This window comes from Coregonus lavaretus, assembly GCF_964263955.1.
Source record: "Coregonus lavaretus genome assembly, contig: HAP1_SCAFFOLD_1189, whole genome shotgun sequence".
Classification (NCBI taxonomy): domain Eukaryota; kingdom Metazoa; phylum Chordata; class Actinopteri; order Salmoniformes; family Salmonidae; genus Coregonus; species Coregonus lavaretus.
In genome coordinates, this window is record NW_028165883.1 from 105,001 (window position 1) to 124,669 (window position 19,669).

The 19,669-nt window shown below is 45.0% G+C and overlaps 1 protein-coding gene across 1 annotated transcript; it reads left to right on the plus strand.

Annotated features, from left to right (window-relative positions):
• Positions 1–947: 947 nt before the first annotated feature.
• On the plus strand, positions 948–17,916 carry LOC311115333 (XK-related protein 5-like; the record flags this gene model as incomplete). Its single annotated transcript, XM_084190526.1, has 7 exons — positions 948–1,074; positions 7,024–7,207; positions 7,799–7,983; positions 11,198–11,410; positions 12,267–12,436; positions 12,791–12,902; positions 16,871–17,916. The coding sequence occupies 7 exons, from the start codon at positions 948–950 to the stop codon at positions 17,914–17,916; spliced, it is 2,037 nt and encodes a 678-aa protein (XP_084046652.1).
• Positions 17,917–19,669: the final 1,753 nt, after the last annotated feature.

A 19,669-nucleotide genomic window follows, 5' to 3' on the forward strand; every position in this document is an offset into this window, starting at 1 on the left:
CGGCCTGGGGCTCCATGCAAGATCTCACCTCGTGGAGTTGCAATGATCATGAGAACGGTGAGGAATCAGCCCAGAACTAAACGGGAGGATCTTGTCAATGATCTCAAGGCAGCTGGGACCATAGTCACCAAGAAAACAATTGGTAACACACTACGCCATGAAGGACTGAAATCCTGCAGCGCCTGCAAGGTCCCCCTGCTCAAGAAAGCACAGTCTGAAGTTTGCCAATGAACATCTGAATGATTCAGAGGAGAACTGGGTGAAAGTGTTGTGGTCAGATGAGACCAAAATCGAGCTCTTTGGCATCAACTCAACTCGCCGTGTTTGGAGGAGAAGGAATGCTGCCTATGACCCCAAGAACACCATCCCCACCGTCCCCACATTTTGGAGCTGCCTTACTCAAGAAAACAAAAAAGAGACCATGTTAGTATGCGGCTTTATTAACTCAATGACATATTATTATTTTTTTTACATTGTTTGCAAACTGATTAATGCCCACCTGTTTTTAGCTAGAAATGTGGGGCTCAAAACAGAATGACAGGTCGTCACTGTGTGTGACCCACCCACTCTGTTCCTAATCATTATCATCTCCCCTTGGAGGTGGTAGTGAAATGAGTGGCATGTATGGTTTTCTAGGACTAGCCAATAGGTGTTTTATTTATATTGTATTATATCTACATTTTTGTGATACTGAGGATTGTAAACCAGGATAGCCACTTATGATCGAAGAAGAGGTGACGAAAAAGTGTCACCGTCAATGTGACCGTTGGGAGTTTGTACAGTATCTACTGTACTGTGTACTACCTCTTTAAACACCGCACAGTGACGTCAGAAATTGTTTGACACGAGCCAGCCATCAGAACTAGAACGTAACGGATCCACAGAGGGAGAAGGATGACAATAATAATGTCCTCGGTTGGTTCTCGCGGCGCGCACGTCTCCGTATCATGATTAACGCTGGGCCCGTTGCCCGTGTGATGCCCTCCGCGGCTCGGAGCGGGTGTTGGATAGCATGGTGCCAGGCTATCCTTTTCGGTGTGTCGGGGCTGGTTATACTGGCCGAAAGAACCGCGCGTAAGTGGACACCGAATACTAGCCACTAACTTTTGTTATATTCTTCAAATAAACATTCACAGCATGTTCAAACAAACCTTGGACCGCTTTAGTGACCTTCACTGAGTTATATGCATTGGTAGAGCTCTTGGTTTTTGTCGGCCAAATATAGCATTATGGGCTTCACGGAATGCGTATTTAGCTACAGTCTATCGCGCGCTAATTCCAGTACAGTTCAGCATCACTAGTTAGTGTAAGTACATAATATGAATGTGGCGTGACCCGGTAACCTTGCTGTGTATTGTTTCATTGTGGTCTTTTAACCCTTAGATACCCGGACCCAGTTCCTTGCATCAAAATTAAGCAGTGATTAGGACAGCCTCAGGAGACCTTCAAATAACATTTCTGGAGAAGAAAGAATTACATATATTTGAATTAGCCCATTGACAATGCATTATAAAATGTGTGGTTTGCATTACTTAATGCCCTGTGTCGCATATACTGTACGTGTCAAGTGACTATACTTTCAAAATGTACTCGGTGTCTCTGGACATCTTATGAGCATTTTGCATGCACTGATTTTCAGAAACTCACCTCTTTGGCAATGTACGAGATTATTTCGGAGGAGCAGAACTTCAGTTTTTACAGGTTGGTGATTTTCTGCACCAATGTCCGGTAGTGTAGACCATACTATTTACCAACAGAGTTTTCATTTATATTTTTTGTAGCTGTATATTTACCACCACAAACCAATGCTGGCACTAACACCGTACTCAACGAGCCGTATAAGGCCATAAGAAAACAAGAAAATGCACATCCAGAGGTGGCACTCCTAGTGGCCGGTGATTTTAATGCAGGGAAACTGTGCAACTAGAGGCAAAAAAACTCTAGATCACCTTTACTCCACATACAGAAATGCATACAAAGCTTACCCTCGCCCTCCATTTGATAAATCTGACCATAACTCTATCCTCCTGATTCCTGCTTACAAGCAAAAACTCAAACAGGAAGTACCAGTGATGCGCTCAATACGGAAGTGGTCCGATGAAGCGGATGCTAAGCTACAGGACTGTTTCGCTCGCACAGATTGGAATATGTTCTGGGAATCATCTGATAACATTGAGGAGTTTACCACATCAGTCACCGGTTTCATTAATAAGTGCATCGATGGCCTTCCGAGTGGCGCAACAGTCTAAGGCACTGCATCGCAGTGCTTGAGGCATCACTACAGACCCGGGTTCGTTCCCAGGCTGTGTCACAACCGGCCGCGACCGGGAGTCCCATATAGCGGCGCACAATTGGCCCAGGGAAGGTTTTCCTCCAACACATTGGTGCGGCTGGCTTCCGGGTTAAGCTGGCGGGTGTTAAGGAGCGCGGTTTGGCGGGTCATGTTTCGGAGGACGCATGACTCGACCTTGCAGCGATGAGACAAGATCGTAATTGAATCGCAATTGGATATCACGAAAGTTGGGAGAAAAAGTGGGTAAAAAATAAAAGGGCATCAACAACGTCTTCCCCAAAGTGACCGTATGTACATATCCCAACCAGAAGCCATGGATTACAAGCAAAATCCACACTGAGCTAAAGGATAGAGCTGCCGCTTTCAAGGAGTGGGACACTAATCCGGACACTTATAAGAAATCCCGCTACGACCTCCGATGAGCCATCAAACAGTCAATACAGGACTAAGATCGAATCCTACTACGCCGGCTCTGACGCTCGTCGGATGTGGCCGGGCTTTCAAACTATCACAGATTACAAAGGGAAACCCAGCCGCGAGCTGCCCAGTGATGTGAGCCTACCAGATGAGCTAAATTCCTTCTATGCTCGCTTCAAGGCAAGCAACACTGAACCATGCATGAGAGCACCAGCTGTTCTGGACGACTGTGTGATCTCGCTCTCCGTAGCCGATGTAAGACCTTTAAACAGGTTAGCATTCACAAAGCTGCAGGGCCAGACAGATTACCAGGACGTGTACTCAGAGCATGCACTGACCAGCTGACAAGTGTCTTCACTGACATTTACAACCACCTCCATCACCCAGTCTGTAATACCTACATGTATCAAGCAGACCACCATAGTCTCTGTGTCCAAGAACACCAAGGTAACCTGTCTAAATTACTATCGCCCCGTAGCATGAAATGCTTTGAAAGGCTGGTCATGGCTCACATCAACACCATCATCCCAGACACCCTGGACCCACTCCAATTCACATACTGCCCCAACAGATCCACAGATGACGCATTCTCTATTGCACTCCACACTGCCCTTTCCCACCTGGATGAACACCTACGTGAGAATGCTGTTCATTGACTATAGCTCAGCGTTCAACACCATAGTGCCCTCCAAGCTCATCACTAAGCTCAGGACCCTGAGACTGAACACCTTCCTCTACAAATGGATCCTGGACTTCCTGACCGGCTGCCCCCCAGGTGGTGAGGGTAGGCAACAACACATCCACAATGCTGACCCTCAACACGGGGGCCCCTCAGGGGTGCGTGCTTATTCCCCTCCTGTACTCCATGTTCACCTACAACTGCATGGCCGGGCACGACTCCAACACCATCATTAAGTTTGCTGAAAACACGACGGTGGTTGGCCTGATCACCGATGACGATGAGACAGCCTATAGGGAGGAGGTCAGTGACCTGGCATTGTGGTGCCAGGACAACAACCTCTACCTCAACATCAGCAAGACAAAGGAGCTGATCGTGGACTACAGGAAACGGAGGGCCGAGCACGCCCCCATCCACATCGACAGGTCTATAGTGGAGCGGGCCTAGAGCTTCCAGTTCCTCAGTGTCCAAATCACTAAGGACTTATCATGGTCCACACATTCCAACACAGTCGGAGGCTGAAAAGATTCGGCATGGGCCCTCAAATCCTCAAAGTTATATAACTGCACCATTGAGAGCATTTTGACTGGCTGCATCACCGCTTGGTATGGTAACTGCTTGGCATCCAATCGCAAGGCGCTAGAGATGGTAGTGCGCACGGCCCAGTACATCACTGGGGCCGAGATCCCTGCCATCCAGGACCTCTATACCAGGCGGTGTCAGAGGAAGGCCCTAAAAATTGTCAAAGACTCCAGCCACCCAAGTCATATACTGTTCTCTCTGCTACCGCATGGCAAGCGGTTCTGATGCACCAAGTCTGGAACCAACAGGACCCTGAACAGCTTCTACCCCAAGCCATAAGACTGCTAAATAATTTAGTTTGTCCGGATAGCTATAGGTTAACTATTTAACTACAGTATCTGCATTGACCCTTTTTGCACTAACTCTTTTGACTCATCATACAGGCTGCTGCTACTGTTTATTATCTATCCTGTTGCCTATTCACTTTATCCTTACCTATATGTACATATCTACCTTAATTACCTCATACCCTTGCACATCGACTCGGTACTGGTACCCCTTGTATATAGCCAAGTTATCATTACTCATTGTGTATTTATTCCTTGTTTTATTGTTTTTCTATTATTTCAATGTTTTTCTTTCTGCATTGTTGGGAAGAGGCCGTAAGTAAGCATATCACTGTTAGTCCAACTGTTGTTTAAGAAGCATGTGAGAAATATAAATTGATTTCATTTGTAATTACAAAGATCGCCACCAGTGGTGCTAAAAGTGTTTATAAGGATCTCTTCATGAAGATAGTGGTTTCCTTTTATGTATTGATCGTGTACAGACACTTTACCATGTGTTTAAAGACACTGTGATATATATGTCACATCAGGCTTTAAAGGGTTGTAGGCTAGCCTTTCTACCGAGTGTGCCTTCTCAAAATGTACGATAGCTACATGCACTGAATTGGGATGATGCCAAGCTATGGTCATCCGTGACAGCTTTTGACTGTGGTTTCGCAAACCCAATTTAGCTACTTTCACTCACAGTCCTATCTTGTTTCTATTTCTGGCTACATCCACTCAACTTGCATGGCGCAAATCATACCGATAATAAGATAAATACATTTGGTGATGTTTGATTTTGTATGTCAGTCGAAGGGCACACAAGCAGGTGAGGTCCCCTCCATGCCGTTCTTCTGGAAATGGCTGCTGTGCATCCTTGTGTGAGAAGCCCTGAGTAAGCAGATCAATGACAAGAGCTCCGGCAAAGGTGACTGACTGCGCGCGATGCGACTTTGGCCTTGGCAAGGATGGCTTCTGACTGCGCGCGATGTGACTTTGGCCTTGGCAGGGATGGCTTCTGACTGCGCGTGATGTGACTTTGGCCTTGGCAGGGATGGCTTCTGACTGCGCGCAATGCGACTTTGGCCTTGGCAGGGATGGCTTCTGACTGCGCGCGATGTGACTTTGGCCTTGGCAGGGATGGCTTCTGACTGCGCGCGATGTGACTTTGGCCTTGGCAGGGATGGATTCTGACTGCGCGCGATTTGACTTTGGCCTTGGCAGGGATGGATTCTGACTGCGCACGATGTGACTTTGGCCTTGGCAGGGATGGCTTCTGACTGCGCGCGATGTGACTTTGGCCTTGGCAGGGATGGATTCTGACTGCACGCGATGTGACTTTGGCCTTGGCAGGGATGGCTTCTTACTGCGCGCGATGCGACTTTGGCCTTGGCAGGGATGGATTCTGACTGTGCGCGATGCGACTTTGGCCTTGGCAGGGATGGCTTCTGACTGCGCGCGATGCGACTTTGGCCTTGGCAGGGATGGCTTCTGACTGTGCGCGATGTGACTTTGGCCTTGGCAGGGATGGATTCTGACTGCGCGCGATGCGACTTTGGCCTTGGCAGGGATGGATTCTGACTGCGCGCGATTTGACTTTGGCCTTGGCAGGGATGGATTCTGACTGCGCACGATGTGACTTTGGCCTTGGCAGGGATGGCTTCTGACTGCGCGCGATGTGACTTTGGCCTTGGCAGGGATGGATTCTGACTGCACGCGATGTGACTTTGGCCTTGGCAGGGATGGCTTCTTACTGCGCGCGATGCGACTTTGGCCTTGGCAGGGATGGATTCTGACTGTGCGCGATGCGACTTTGGCCTTGGCAGGGATGGCTTCTGACTGCGCGCGATGCGACTTTGGCCTTGGCAGGGATGGCTTCTGACTGTGCGCGATGTGACTTTGGCCTTGGCAGGGATGGATTCTGACTGCGCGCGATGCGACTTTGGCCTTGGCAGGGATGGCTTCTGACTGCGCGCGATATGACTTTGGCCTTGGCAGGGATGGCTTCTGACTGCGGGCAATGTGACTTTGGCCTTGGCAGGGATGGCTTCTGACTGCGCGCGATGTGACTTTGGCCTTGGCAGGGATGGCTTCTGACTGCGCGTGATGTGACTTTGGCCTTGGCAGGGATGGCTTCTGACTGCACGCGATGTGACTTTGGCCTTGGCAGGGATGGCTTCTGACTGCGCGCGATGTGACTTTGGCCTTGGCAGGGATGGATTTCAACCGGATAAAAATACTGCTGTGCCTGAGCCTCCCGAGGGCCCCACCAACGGAGACAGCCAGTCCAGAGGGATATGACAGAAATAATCAATATCTAGCCAACGAGCACTTCTCTCCTCCAGCCAAGTTTGTGGTCAAGAGGCATACACTTTAAATAGCAATTCATTCATTAATGAGTATCAATGAATTTGATATCGCATTTACATGCCAGTTTTTATTGTGAAACCAGGAGTCCGGGCAAGGGGATTGTTTCCAAATATACCATTAATTCATCCATCCATCCACCTACTCACTAACTGATTCATGTAGATGGCTTTGTGTGCAATGGAATGTATCACCATTCACTCCCACCATAGACAGTACAGAATGTAAACAAAAGAAAACATTGTTGTGATTAGAATGTAATCTAAAATATTCTGTATGTAGGTAGGTAAATAGACCTTAGTACTTCAGTGCACTGATACACTATTATACTGTTACAAATGTATTATAATGTATCTATTTCTTCCCTCTGTGTGTGTGTGTGTGTGTGTGTGTCTGTCTGTCTGTGTTCGATACAGTGATCTACTGCATAGGATTCTACCTATGGAATGAGGAAACGCAGTGGGCGGGGTTGACCCTCGCCCTCCTGTTGCCAGGGATACTGGTCCAGGTGTTGAGTCTCAGGTGGTACCATGAAGATGGGGAAGACCACTATTGGTTCCTGACCCTCACACACGTGTTGCAACTGGGAATCTTCCAAAGGTGAGCCCACCCGAAACAATGGCCTCACCTGGGTGTGTTCAATAGGCACAAAAACAGATTGAAATGTGGAGGTAGTATCTGAACTTGTCCAATTAGAAATGCTCGCATTTGTTTTCTGTGGCAAAATGTTTTCGAACGTTTTGTTCCACTGTGCCATAATGAATACCACCCTGACTCAGACAACAAGAGAATGTGCCTCAGAATTAGATTTTGACTGAGAAGTTGCTTTCAGCTCAGTAATTCAGAGTAAAAATAATTTAGAAACCAGCCATTGATATCCTTAGTTGGATGAATACGGTCTCTTATCCTATTTGTCCTCTAGTACTATACCGGAAGTGATGGACATTAGAGGTTACCTTGAGAGGCTTCCATCATTAAACCTGAAATCTTAGCATTTTCTGTGTATCTAATCTGAATTAGATACAGCAATAATTCTACATTATATCCACATTGCAGAATTGCTCACACGATCCCACCAACACACAGTACATCGCATCATCCACCTTCGTACATAACCCAGTCTCTCTAGTGCTTCCCCATCTCACCAGCTCTGTCTCACAGTCGTTGGTCTTTGTCTCCCCCCTCTGGCAGGTTGTGGGACTGCATGGTGTCTGTATGGGACATGCAGGGTACTGTGGGGGAGCTGGGGGCGGCTGTGATGCAGCAGGCTGATGTGTCTGCCCTCCGCCTGTTGGAGGCCCTGGTCCTCACCCTCCCTCAGACCCTGCTGCAGACCTACGTCCTGGCCGTCACTGACGTGGAACTCGACTCCCCGGGTAAGACACCACTGTACCCAGGCAATGAATTACAAAGAAGCAAACATATAACCTAAGTCATATGTTATTAATTACTACACTGAACACAAATATAAACGCAACATGCAACAATTTCAAAGATTTTACTGAGTTACAGTTCATATAAGGAAATCAGTCAATTGAAATAAATTCATTAGTCCTAATCTATGGATTTCACATGACTGGGAATACAGATATGTATCTGTTGGTCACAGACACCTTAAAAAAAAGACTTTGAGCTGTTTATTACTATGTCAGTGTGAAAAGTAGGGAATAAGCTAGGGAAACTGACAGATCAATAACGTTACATTGCTTTACTGACTTTAATATAAACTCACATTGCACTGAAAAAACTACATCAGCCAACTAAAGAGTAGCCAGTTTCTGCTCTGTTTGCTTTTACAACTTGGAGAAAGAGCGCAACACATACACACTAACAGCGCTGCCTCTGTTAAACTCTCCCGTGCCGGTCCAGCCAGCCTTTCAGAAGCTTTGCCTTCACACAGCCTGTCAGCCCACTCTGTGGTGTCCCGGCGGTCCTAAATCCAGCCGGCTGAAACCTCCAAACAGCCTACCCGACCGCTCTGAGGCATCCGCATGGTCCTAAAGCACAACAATGCCTTCTTTTGTATAACAATGCAATCATAAAACTGGTATCACAGTGCAATGATAAAACAATGACAAAAATGCAATTTCAGAATGTGGGGGGGTCGTGACCCCCCCCCCCCGTCCCCGTCCCCAATGAAAGTTGCGCCCCTGCTTTCGGACAATGCGATTAATCCCAATAAAATGAGCGCAGTAAAAAATTTAAAAAGTTCACTCGAGTTAACTGATTAACTCTGACAGCCTTAGTTTTTAAATATGTCATTTTGTTGCCTAAATATACAGTCATATCCTAAAGAACTGAGGATTCCCAAACAGTTTGGAATATTCATTGAAATCACAGGAAACTGTACTATCCATCAGATCAAATTGTATTTCCATCAGATCAAACTGTACTATCCATCAGATCAAACTGTATTATCCATCAGATCAAACTGTACTATCCATCAGATCAAACTGTATTATCCATCAGATCAAACTGTATTATCCATCAGATCAAACTGTACTATCCATCAGATCAAACTGTACTATCCATCAGATCAAACTGTATTATCCATCAGATCAAACTGTATTATCCATCAGATCAAACTGTACTATCCATCAGATCAAACTGTACTATCCATCAGATCAAACTGTATTATCCATCAGATCAAACTGTACTATCCATCAGATCAAACTGTATTATCCATCAGATCAAACTGTACTATCCATCAGATCAAACTGTATTATCCATCAGATCAAACTGTACTATCCATTAGATCAAACTGTATTATCCATCAGATCAAACTGTACTATCCATCAGATCAAACTGTATTATCCATCAGATCAAACTGTATTATCCATCAGATCAAACTGTACTATCCATCAGATCAAACTGTATTATCCATCAGATCAAACTGTACTATCCATCAGATCAAACTGTATTATCCATCAGATCAAACTGTACTATCCATTAGATCAAACTGTATTATCCATCAGATCAAACTGTACTATCCATCAGATCAAACTGTATTATCCATCAGATCAAACTGTACTATCCATTAGATCAAACTGTATTATCCATCAGATCAAACTGTACTATCCATCAGATCAAACTGTATTATCCATCAGATCAAACTGTATTATCCATCAGATCAAACTGTATTATCCATCAGATCAAACTGTACTATCCATCAGATCAAACTGTACTATCCATCAGATCAAACTGTACTATCCATCAGATCAAACTGTATTATCCATCAGATCAAACTGTACTATCCATTAGATCAAACTGTATTATCCATCAGATCAAACTGTACTATCCATCAGATCAAACTGTATTATCCATCAGATCAAACTGTACTATCCATTAGATCAAACTGTATTATCCATCAGATCAAACTGTACTATCCATCAGATCAAACTGTATTATCCATCAGATCAAACTGTACTATCCATTAGATCAAACTGTATTATCCATCAGATCAAACTGTACTATCCATCAGATCAAACTGTATTATCCATCAGATCAAACTGTATTATCCATCAGATCAAACTGTATTATCCATCAGATCAAACTGTACTATCCATCAGATCAAACTGTACTATCCATCAGATCAAACTGTACTATCCATCAGATCAAACTGTATTATCCATCAGATCAAACTGTACTATCCATTAGATCAAACTGTATTATCCATCAGATCAAACTGTACTATCCATCAGATCAAACTGTATTATCCATCAGATCAAACTGTATTATCCATCAGATCAAACTGTATTATCCATCAGATCAAACTGTACTATCCATCAGATCAAACTGTACTATCCATCAGATCAAACTGTACTATCCATCAGATCAAACTGTATTATCCATCAGATCAAACTGTACTATCCATCAGATCAAACTGTACTATCCATCAGATCAAACTGTATTATCCATCAGATCAAACTGTATTATCCATCAGATCAAACTGTACTATCCATCAGATCAAACTGTACTATCCATCAGATCAAACTGTATTATCCATCAGATCAAACTGTATTATCCATCAGATCAAACTGTACTATCCATCAGATCAAACTGTACTATCCATCAGATCAAACTGTATTATCCATCAGATCAAACTGTATTATCCATCAGATCAAACTGTACTATCCATCAGATCAAACTGTACTATCCATCAGATCAAACTGTATTATCCATCAGATCAAACTGTATTATCCATCAGATCAAACTGTATTATCCATCAGATCAAACTGTACTATCCATCAGATGAAACTGTATTATCCATCAGATCAAACTGTACTATCCATCAGATCATGCCAGCTCATCTGGGACTATAGACATCTATAATCAGAATGGGAACCTTGTTGAGAATTTAAATGATAGCCGGTTATAGTCGGACACTTGAGAAATAGGAAGGGGAAAAAAATCCTGTAAAAATGATCTGTTCATTTCTCTCTCTGGCCCTCTCCCCCACTCCCTTTCTCTGGCCCTCTCCCCCACTCCCTCCCCCCCATACTTCCCTCCCCCCCATACTTCCCTCCCCCCCATACTTCCCTCTCACCCATACTTCCCTCTCACCCTCTCCCCACTCATCCCCCTCCACAGTGGCGGCATGCGCCGGCCTGTGCCTGCTGTCGCTGTCCTGGGCGCTGGTGCTGTTCAGCCGGGCGTGCTGCCTGATACGCCCGGGACACCTGGCCATGCCCCCGGCCGCCCTGCTGTGCCAGCTGCTGTGGAGGGCCGGCATGCTGGGCGCCCGGGTGGCCAGCCTCATGTCCTTCGCCCGCTACTTCCACTGGTGGGTCTGCGGCGTGGCAGGTGAGAGAGAGAGAGAGAGAGAGAGAGAGAGAGAGAGAGAGAGAGAGAGAGAGAGAGAGAGAGAGAGAGGAGAGAGAGAGAGAGAGAGAGAGAGAGAGAGAGAGAGAGAGAGAGAGAGAGAGAGAGAGAGAGAGAGAGAGAGAGAGAGAGAGAGAGAAGAGAGAGAGAGAGAGAGAGAGAGAGAGAGGAGAGAGAGAGAGAGAGAGAGAGAGAGAGAGAGAGAGAGAAGAGAGAGAGAGAGAGAGAGAGAGAGAGAGAGAGAGAGAGAGAGAGAGGAACGGTGTTATAACTCCTTGAGCATCAGTATTTACTCAGAGAACTTGATTGTAGTAAATAATGCATCAATGCAGATTTGAGATCCTTCACAGTCATCTGACAGCACAACCAATCAAAATGGTCATTTAGAATAAAGTGATTTGACTTAACGTACAAAGCCTCAGGTTAGAATATGAATATATTCAGTCAAATCAATAAAAGGCATCTTCACAACACATATCGTCCTTCAAAGCTAGTTTCTTGGCAACCAGTGTCCCCCTGCATGACGATGCACAATACCTCTTACCTCTGTCTCTGTTCCCTCTGGTCCTGCTGAGCGCATGTGCATACACACACACACACACACACACACACACACACACACACACACACACACACACACACACACAACCCTGTCACTCTCTCTGTCACATACGCATGCACACACACGCACACGCACGCACCCTCTCTCTCTCTCTCTCTCTCTCTCTCTCTCTCTCTCTGTCTCACAAACACACACACACTCTGTATTCCCACCACAGTAGTGCTCTGCTGTCTAATTCACTCTCAGCTAGCTATCTATTTTTACGTTGACCTCCAGGCTTCCACTGGCTCACAGCGTCTTTCTGGCTGGTCGCCCAGCAACCCGATATCTGCACCGGCCCGTGGCGCTGGCGGCTGTTCAACGCCGTGCTGGGATTGGTCCACATCTTCCTCTTCCTCAATGTCAAAGACGGCCCCTCGCACTTCCGCATGGCCGGCTTCTACCTGGTACGTACGAGAGAAATTGAGAGCGAGAGAGAGAGATGAAATTCGATAGAGGGGAAATTCGGTACGCTGCAACTGAATTGCCCTTTGGGGACAATAAAGATATTAGTTCAGATTTAGTTCTGTTTCAATTTCCTGCTTCTACGTGGTACGTATGATGACGAGGAGGACGAGGACTGCCCTTCAGGGACAATAAAGATCGGTTTAATTGAATTGAGTGTGCAGCTTAGGAACGTTCTGATTGAGTTCAGTTTGAATCTCCTGGGCTCGTTGTCATTGTGATGAGTTGTATATTTGTTTTGGGGCGGGCCTATTCGTTCACTCTCCTGACCTCTCGTATGACCTCTTCTCCTATAGGCCATGCTACTGGAGAATGCCACCCTACTAGTGGCCGCGTCAGACTTCCTCAGTGAGAAATCATGGGATAGCATAACCCTCCCTACCGCCGTGCTGTGCAGCTTCCTGCTTGGTGAGTCAATCTTTGGATTCTCCCTCTTCTAATGTAGAATTTAGTTTTAAGCCCCATGTTATGCCTGAGGTGTGTGCACAGAACAAAGAGAATGTTAAAAAGAGCTATTACAAAGCTAAAGTTAAACCTATTACGTGTTAAAAGGAAACAAGTAGGCCTACTTCTTATATTCCAATTTAGATTTCATTTAGGGCAAATTTCTACTACCAGAGAAACCTCAAATATCACAGATTTAGTCATGTTCATGGTTGTAAGGGATATATACTGGCTGTAGGTGCTGATGTGTAGAGTGTGCAATCATCAGCATACATAGTCATTTTAGGTTATTTTAAGACAAGTGGCAAATAATGTGTAAAAATAGAGAAGAGTAACGGCCCGCGACAACTGCCCTGAGGGATACCACACTGTACCCATCTGATGTTACTTAAAACATGTCACTACAGGCCTGATGGGAACAGCAAATTTGTCGGTAAACTTTCCAAATGTTTCCAAAACAAAAAACGATATGTACCCATTGTTCCTCTTTAGTGCATTTAACTACAGTGGGGAGAACAAGTATTTGATACACTGCCGATTTTGCAGGTTTTCCTTACTTACAAAGCATATAGAGGTCTGTAATTTTTATCATAGGTACACTTCAACTGTGAGAGACGGAATCTAAAACAAAAATCCAGAAAATCACATTGTATGATTTTTAAGTAATTAATTTGCATTTTATTGCATGACATAAGTATTTGATCACCTACCAACCAGTAAGAATTCAGTCTCTCACAGACCTGTTACTTTTTCTTTAAGAAGCCCTCCTGTTCTCCACTCATTACCTGTATTAACTGCACCTGTTTGAACTTGTTACCTGTGTAAAAGAGACCTGTCCACACACTCAATCAAACAGACTCCAACCTCTCCACAATGGCCAAGACCAGAGAGCTGTGTAAGGACATCAGGGATAAAATGGTAGACCTGCACAAGGCTGGGATGGGCTACAGGACAATAAGCAAGCAGCTTGGTGAGAAGGCAACAACTGTTGGCGCAATTATTAGAAAATGGAAGAAGTTCAAGATGACGGTCAATCACCCTCGGTCTGGGGCTCCATGCAAGATCTCACCTCGTGGGGCATCAATGATCATGAGGAAGGTGAGGGATCAGCCCAGAACTACACGGCAGGACCTGGTCAATGACCTGAAGAGAGCTGGGACCACAGTCTCAAAGAAAACCATTAGTAACACACTACGCCGTCATGGATTAAAATCCTGCAGCGCACGCAAGGTCCCCCTGCTCAAGCCAGCGCATGTCCAGGCCTGTCTGAAGTTTGCCAATGACCATCTGGATGATCCAGAGGAGGAATGGGAGAAGGTCATGTGGTCTGATGAGACAAAAATTGAGCTTTTTGGTCTAAACTCCACTCGCCGTGTTTGGAGGAAGAAGAAGGATGAGTACAACCCCAAGAACACCATCCCAACCGTGAAGCATGGAGGTGGAAACATCATTCTTTGGGGATGCTTTTCTGCAAAGGGGACAGGACGACTGCACCGTATTGAGGGGAGGATGGATGGGGCCATGTATCGCGAGATCTTGGCCAACAACCTCCTTCCCTCAGTAAGAGCATTGAAGATGGGTCGTGGCTGGGTCTTCCAGCATGACAACGACCCGAAACACACAGCCAGGGCAACTAAGGAGTGGCTCCGTAAGAAGCATCTCAAGGTCCTCTAGTGGCCTAGCCAGTGTCCAGACCTGAACCCAATAGAAAATCTTTGGAGGGAGCTGAATGTCCGTATTGCCCAGCGACAGCCCCGAAACCTGAAGGATCTGGAGAATGTCTGTATGGAGGAGTGGGCCAAAATCCCTTCTGCAGTGTGTGCAAACCTGGTCAAGACCTACAGGAAACGTATGATCTCTGTAATTGCAAACAAAGGTTTCTGTACCAAATATTAAGTTCTGCTTTTCTGATGTATCAAATACTTATGTCATGCAATAAAATGCAAATTAATTACTTAAAAATCATACAATGTGATTTTCTGGATTTTTGTTTTAGATTCCATCTCTCACAGTTGAAGTGTACCTATGATAAAAATGACAGACCTCTACATGCTTTGTAAGTAGGAAAACCTGCAAAATCGGCAGTGTATCAAATACTTGTTCTCCCCACTGTATATGTCGCAAGTAAAAGCCTTGGTAGCGAGTTGATAGAATTCCAAGTCTGGAAGGTTAAAACCACCCTCAGACTTAGGAAGTTGTAAAACTTTCGTTTTTATTCTATATATTTTATTTGCCCATATAAAGTCTGTTATGACCAAGTAAACTTTTTTAAAGAATGTCTTCGGTGGAATAATTGGTATTACTGAAAATAGATACAAACAAGGTTTATTCTGCCTGTAAGATTTATGGGAAGATTATTCCATATAAATATATCTGCTTTCATATTGTTGAGTAATGGAATAAAGTTCAATTTCTCAAGCGCATGCTCATCCCCAGAATCTTTGTACGTGTCTATTTTCAAAGGAAAATGCTAAGAACATTAACAACTTCACAGTTAAGAACACTATAACAATATGGAAGATAATGTAACGTATTCTACGAGAACCAGTATCACTTCCTTATTGAACAATCCTTGGATAGCTTTTCAGAATTCACCAATAAATTGGTCCACATGGAAAACTAAAGGCATAGAAAACGTTAATGTCTTGGTAACAGGAAATACATTTATTTCCATGACAGAATGAAAAAGTAATTTTTCAAATATATGCAACTTAAAAGTTACACCATCAAATTTATATTTGAAATCTTTTGGACATCAGAGCAACCTTGAGGGAATCTTATTTGAGTCAGAAAAGGATATTCATATGATAGGTAATATATTTTAAAAAAATTGCAGAGAGCATATCCAACTGACAATCTCTTTGAAACACTATAGTGAAGAAAAAAAACGATTGGAACCAAGACTTAAAAAGAACTGATGTTTGCACAAGATGGAGGGAAAGTTGGAGCATAACTAACTACATTACAGTTAACAAAAATGTACGCTTAATCTAGTATAAACTAATGTATTATATAATAGACTAAATTCACACATTCTACAGCACAACGGCAGAGTCATGTCTTAAGTGTAAAACTAATCATGAGGCAAAGATGAACGGAGCAAAGTACAGAGAGATCCTTGATGAAAACCTGCTCCAGAGTGCTCAGGACCTCAGACTGGGGTGAAGGTTCACCTTCCAACAGGACAAAGACCCTAAGCACACAGACAACGCAGGAGTAGCTTCGGGGCAAGTCTCAAAGTTCTGCGACATGGAAAACGACAATCTACAGACATTACGCCAGAGTATAAATGCTATGTTGTTTTGACCAGTGAGATCAAAAAACATGATTTTCCTGTGTTTTATATATATTTCCAAACTGTGAGTTTGGAATAATACTGTGAAAATAATGATAATGCCCTTTTAGTGTAAGAGCTGTTTGAAAAGCCTGTTTTGGTGGGATGGAGTTTTGGCCTTCCATTATGACATCACCAGGCGTTAAATTAGTTAATAGACCAATACGAAAGAGTTCCAAACTTCTCTGCCAATAACAGCTAGTTTTCAGTTTTCCCCTCCCCACTCAGACCACTCCCAGACAGTCCTAGCAAAATTCTTGCTTGATAAATTGCTCCTCGCTAAGAAGCTATTTTTGTTTCTTTTTGACCATTTTAATTGAAAACAATCACATTAAGGTACTTAATTGTTACCCAGAAATGATTTGATATTGAGATAAAAATGGCTGCATAGGACCTTTAAAGCACCATGTCAAGCTTCAGACACAACCAACTTTGACTGTTTCCCATAGGGGACTTTCAATCCGATCACTTAACTGCCCTAACCTTTAGTGAATGCTTTAATTTTGGTCATCATTGTACATTATTAACCATTTAAACACCCTGTACTACACTGTGCGTGTTTCTAAGTCTCCCCTTCTCTTTTTTCTCCCTACTCCAGGCACCACCTCTTTGGTCCTGTACTACCGCTTCCTCCACCCCAAGTCCACCGAGATCGCCCAAGGCCAAGGCCAGGGCCAGGGCCAGGGCCTGGGCCACCGCAACCACCACATGGGCTCCACCTGCCTAGAAGGCCTGGAGCAGGGCGAATCTTCCTACTCCCTGGGGGGTGGGGGTGGTGACAAGAGTCTCCCCCAGGCTGCCCCCTCCTCCCTGCACAACCACGGCAGCTTCTCCCTCTCAGGCGTGGCCGGCTCCCTCCTGGAGCATCCTGGGAGTTGCGGTCCCAGGCCGGGTAACTCGTGCCCCTGCCGCCACCACCACTGGCTCCTGATTCGCTTGGCACTAAAAACCGGTGACGTGGGGAAGATTAACCACGCCTATGGCGCGGCGGCCATCTTGGAAGTGGACGAGTCCTATTGTAACAAGAGTACGGGCGGCGGTGGGACGACCACGGCAGGCGGCGGCAGCTGCGACGGGGTCTCCGGGGCCTCGGTGTCCGAATCGCAGGGAATGAAGGGGGGCCTGGCGCCCCTCTCGGACTGCAAGGAGGAGTTCCAGAGCGCTAGCGACGAGCCCACATCAGCCGAGATGCCCGGCGAGGAGGAGAGCAAGGACAGCCTGGAGGACATGGAGAGCCCGCTGGAGTCGCCGGCGTCTGACTCCTTCAAGCGTAGCTCGCCCGAGGGCAAGTCGGTGTATGGGGAAAGCCCCGAGCCCTACTTCTGCCCTAACACCACCCTGTCCAGCACCACACTGTACTTCAGCGCCGACCCCCAGTCCCCCAGCAGCACAAGCAACCCCCGCCTGGACCGGCTGGACCGGGTCAGCCCCCCCATGGGCATGGCAGGCCTCAGCTCCATCCCCAGCGACCCCGCCCACAGGGACGTCAGGGGGCTGCAGATGGGTCGAATGGGGCCGTGCTACACCTCCTCACCCAAACTGGACTCTGGGGCACAGGGGGACTCACCGCCCAGCATCCCCCATCTGAGTGGTCCCAGGAGGCAGCTGATACTGTCACGCCGAGACCAGGACGATGGATTTTAGTAACGAGGGAGAGATTAAAAGAGAGATGGGAGAGAGAGACTGATTATGCTTCCTCTCCATTGACTTTTCAATCTCAACACCAGCTCAAAACCAGCTCATTTAGAAGACACATATCTTATGTAATATACATTTCCTATAGAGGTGCACTGTTACCAATTCTTGCTGATCATTCCAAGTACCAAGTACTTTCTCTTGAGGATCGGCCGATACCGGCGAGTACCGATTTAAGTATTTATTTTTCATAACATTAACTTTAACCCAGTTCAATCAATGCTACCTCCTAATCAACCAAACAAAATACAGTAAACAAATAATGATATATAAAAACACATAAATGCTTATGAAAAATAATGATATTATCACCATACTTAGGCGCCGAAACGATATGTATTGTGATTTTCACGCTTCTATATGTATTGCGATTTGATGTTCCAAACATATTGCTTACTGTATGTCTGCTCTAGAGGGACAAGAGAGAGCGATGAGAAAACGAGTTTTAATCACGGAAATTAAAGTGCTGAAAATACATTGGCTCACCATTTAAAAAGAAGATCGAGAACACGCTATAGAAGGAAAAATACTGGAGTATTACATTTTAGTCATTTAGCAGACGCTCTTATCCAGAGCGACTTACAGTTAGTGCATACATTTTTTTTAACATACTGGTCCCCCGTGTGAAACGAACCCACAAACCAGGCGTTGCAAACGCCATGCTCTACCAACTGAGCTACACGGGACAGCCATGGCACAGCCGACTAGTGCAAACATTATATCGCAATATCGTAAAAACGAATATCCCGATGTGTAACTGGGATCTATTTTTTTTTCTTCCCATCACTACTACGCAGGGGACATGAGCTCGGCTAAAGTGAAGATACCCGCCACAATATGTCAGCTACGTATCTGAACTTTGCATCTGCTAGCATGTACAGATACCCGGTTCAAGTAGTGCCGTATCGGCCCGATACCGAATACCATTGATAGTATCCGTGCACCTCTAATTTCCTTGTGTGTTTTTGTTATTCCTTTGAAAAGATACTCGCACCCCCCTGCCCCCCAAAATTAACACATGAACAGGGGGGTATTCACTAGGAACCAAACAAACCAACCAGAAGCAAACGGTCTCAACAGGGATGGACTAACCTGAATTTGTCCAATAAGAAACAGTTGTTTTCAGTGCAAAACGTTTTGCTACCGTTTGCTATGGTGTGCAGTAATTGCTACAGCACAGGTGAACATATACACTAATTTGCTTACACTGCTTAGGACAGACAGAGCGCCAGAGTCTACTCGACGAAACTGTGTTTGATGGTGAAATTTGACAGGTGTCTCGCTTTTATAGGACACCATTTTGCCTTTTGCGAAGTTGTTCATATTAACAAACATATTTATTGCTAAGAGCTAATTCATATTTTTAAGGTACATTATGTTGTCAAAAATGTAGATGTTTTTAATGATTTGTCTCAAAGAGATGTTGAACATGTTAACTTGCTAAATGCAGTTTTTCGGTTGAGATGCTGTATAATATGTCTCAGGCTCATTGTTTGTTTTTAACAGTTTCCACACTTCAAATGTGACTTATTGATATCCAAGACATGTTTTGCTGTGCTCATTTTTCCATCTCTCTTATAAGGGATCATTGTATTGTTGACTAAATGTTCTATAAAGGACCCAGGATGAGATCCATAGACAACGCATACAGAACACTAAAATTATGCTGGTTTTCATAGTTTTCTCCCTCTCAGGTGCTTGC